Raw genomic sequence first — 2,590 nt, forward strand, 5'->3', positions numbered from 1 at the left:
TCATGTGTCATCAGGGAAATACAAATCAAACCCACAATGGGATACCACTTTACAGCAGTTAGAATGGCTAAAATAACCACAAATGTTAATGAGGATATGGAGAAAGGGAACCCTCTTACATTGTTGGTAGGAATGCAAGCTGGTACAGCCACTCTGGAAAACTGGATGGAGGTTCTCCAAGAAGTTAAGAACAGAGCTACCTAGGACCCACCAATTACACAAGAGTATTTTTCCCAAATATACAGATGTAGTGAAATAATGGGACACCTGCATCCCAGTGTTCATAGCAGCAATGTCCATAATAGCCAAACTATGGAAGGAGCCAAGATGTCCTTTGACATATGGATGGATAAAGATGATGTAATATTATTCAGCCCTCAGAAAAAATGAATACCTACCATTTGCATTGATGTGGCTGGAACTAGAGGGTACTATGCTGAGTGAAATAAGTCAATCAGAGAAAGACAATTATCATATAGTTTCACTCATATGTGGAATATAAGAAATAGTGCACAGGATTATAGGGGAAGGGAGGGAAAACTGAATGGGAAGTCATCAGAGAGGGAGAAAAACAATGAGAGACTCTTAAGTATAGGAAATAAAGTGAGAGTTGATGAAGGGGAGGTGGATGGGGGATATGGTAATTGGGGGATGGACATTAAGGAGGGCATGTGATATGATGAGCAATGGGTGGTATACACAACTAATGAATTATTGAACTCTACATCTGAAACTAATAATGTGCCATATGTTGACTAATTGAATTCAAATAAAAAAAGATTACAGAAAGCAAGGGAAGCAAAATATACTTAAACTCACATATTTTGACCTGAAGACCATTGATCTTTCTGTTAGTCATACTTGTTCTTAAAATATGAATGACGTTTGTCTTTTTTTTCTTTTCTAGTCACATGAATTGTTATTACCCAAGATTACTTTGTGGCTCCAGAGCTTCCTCATGGCATTTTTCACTTCTGAGTTTCTGAGGGTATAGATTAAAGGATTTAACATGGGTGTTATCATAGTATAAAACACAGCCACTGCTTTGTCGATGGGGAAGGTGACCATGGGCCTAAGGTACACGAATATACAGGGTACAAAGAATAGGACAACTACTGTAACATGGGAGGCACAGGTAGAGAGAGCCTTACGCTGTCCTTCAGTACTGTGAGTTCTTAGAGAGTAAAGGATGAGGACATAGGAGGTGACAAGAATAGAAAAAATGAGCAGACACATCAGCCCACTGTTGGCGGCGACAAAAAGTCCAAAGATGTGAGTATCAGTGCAGGAGAGTTTTAGCAGAGGAAAAAGATCACAGATGAAATGGTCAATGACATTGGGGCCGCAGAAGGGCAACCAGACTATAAAAAGAATTTGAATCAGAGCATGAAGAAATCCCCCAGCCCAGGCCACGGCCACCAAGTTGGCACACATTTGCCTGTTCATTGTGATCATGTAGTGTAGGGGCTTGCAGATAGCCACGTAGCGGTCATAGGCCATCACTGTGAGCAGGATAATCTCAACTCCCCCAAAGAAATGTTCTGCAAAGAGCTGAGTCATGCACCCACTGAAGGAGATAGTTTTCTTTTTAGCAAGTAAGTCAAATATCATTTTGGGAGCCATAGTTGAAGAGCAGCAGCTATCTATGAAGGACAGGAAAGACAGAAAAAAATACATGGGGGAGCCCAGGGCTCTGCTGGTGCTGATTGTCACGACAATGAGTAAGTTGCCTGCCACAGTGAGAAAGTAGATGACTATAAACACAGCAAACAAGAGTTTCTGCACATCTGGGTTCTGCGTCAGGCCAAGCAGGATGAATTCCGTCACGTTGTTCATTTGTTCTGTGAACCCACTTTGGCATCTGGATAATTGATTTATCTGCAAACAGCACAGGGATTGCAATTGTTGCAGGCACATTTTGATCCAGCAAATGATTTCTGTCAGGATTGTTTTTTGTGAAACTTATGGAAACCCCAAGCAGATAAATTCATACATAAATAAAGTTGGGCCTTATTACTGGTCATATAATGAACACATAGCCTCTTTAGCCTCTGACAGATACAGATACGTAGACATATGCACACACACATTCACATACACTCATCCATAGACATAAATACAGTTTTACAATTGAACGCTCCTTCCTGTAATTGCGCACTGGTGGATATTCTCTGAACAATTGCGATTGTATTTTCTCCCATATGAAAACTGGAATGAAAGGAGGACCTGTAAGGAGGAGCAGAGGCTTGAATTCATGAGAAGCTACTGCCCTGGGTCTCTTCTCTTGTCACCTGTGCTGCTGAGGCTAAGCAGCAATTTGTTATTCTTGTTGCTTGTAACTTGTTTCAGGGTGACTATAAAATATCAGGCAACTCCAATTTGAAATTAAGAATACACCTGCACCCCGATGTTTCTAGCAGCAATGGCCACGATAGCCAAACTGTGGAAGGAGCCTCGGTGTCCAACGAAAGATGAATGGATAAAGAAGATGTGGTTTATGTATACAATGGAATATTACTCAGCTTTTAGAAATGACAAATACCCACCATTTGCTTCAACGTGGATGGAACTGGAGGGTATTATGCTGAGT

The 2,590-nt window shown here is 41.0% G+C and overlaps 1 protein-coding gene across 1 annotated transcript; it reads right to left on the reverse strand.

Annotated features, from left to right (window-relative positions):
• Positions 1–903: 903 nt before the first annotated feature.
• On the reverse strand, positions 904–1,901 carry LOC144293243 (olfactory receptor 4C5-like). Its single transcript, XM_077864334.1, has one exon. It carries the CDS (start codon positions 1,834–1,836, stop codon positions 904–906), a length of 933 nt encoding a protein of 310 aa, XP_077720460.1. The 5' UTR covers positions 1,837–1,901.
• Between the last annotated feature and the right edge of the window lie 689 nt (positions 1,902–2,590).

Source organism: Canis aureus, chromosome 21, assembly GCF_053574225.1.
Source record: "Canis aureus isolate CA01 chromosome 21, VMU_Caureus_v.1.0, whole genome shotgun sequence".
Classification (NCBI taxonomy): domain Eukaryota; kingdom Metazoa; phylum Chordata; class Mammalia; order Carnivora; family Canidae; genus Canis; species Canis aureus.

What these genes read in the sequence shown, in the direction of transcription:
- LOC144293243 (XM_077864334.1), bottom strand. Translation starts at nt 1,836, where the DNA reads ATGAACAACGTGACGGAATTCATCCTGCTTGGCCTGACGCAGAACCCA.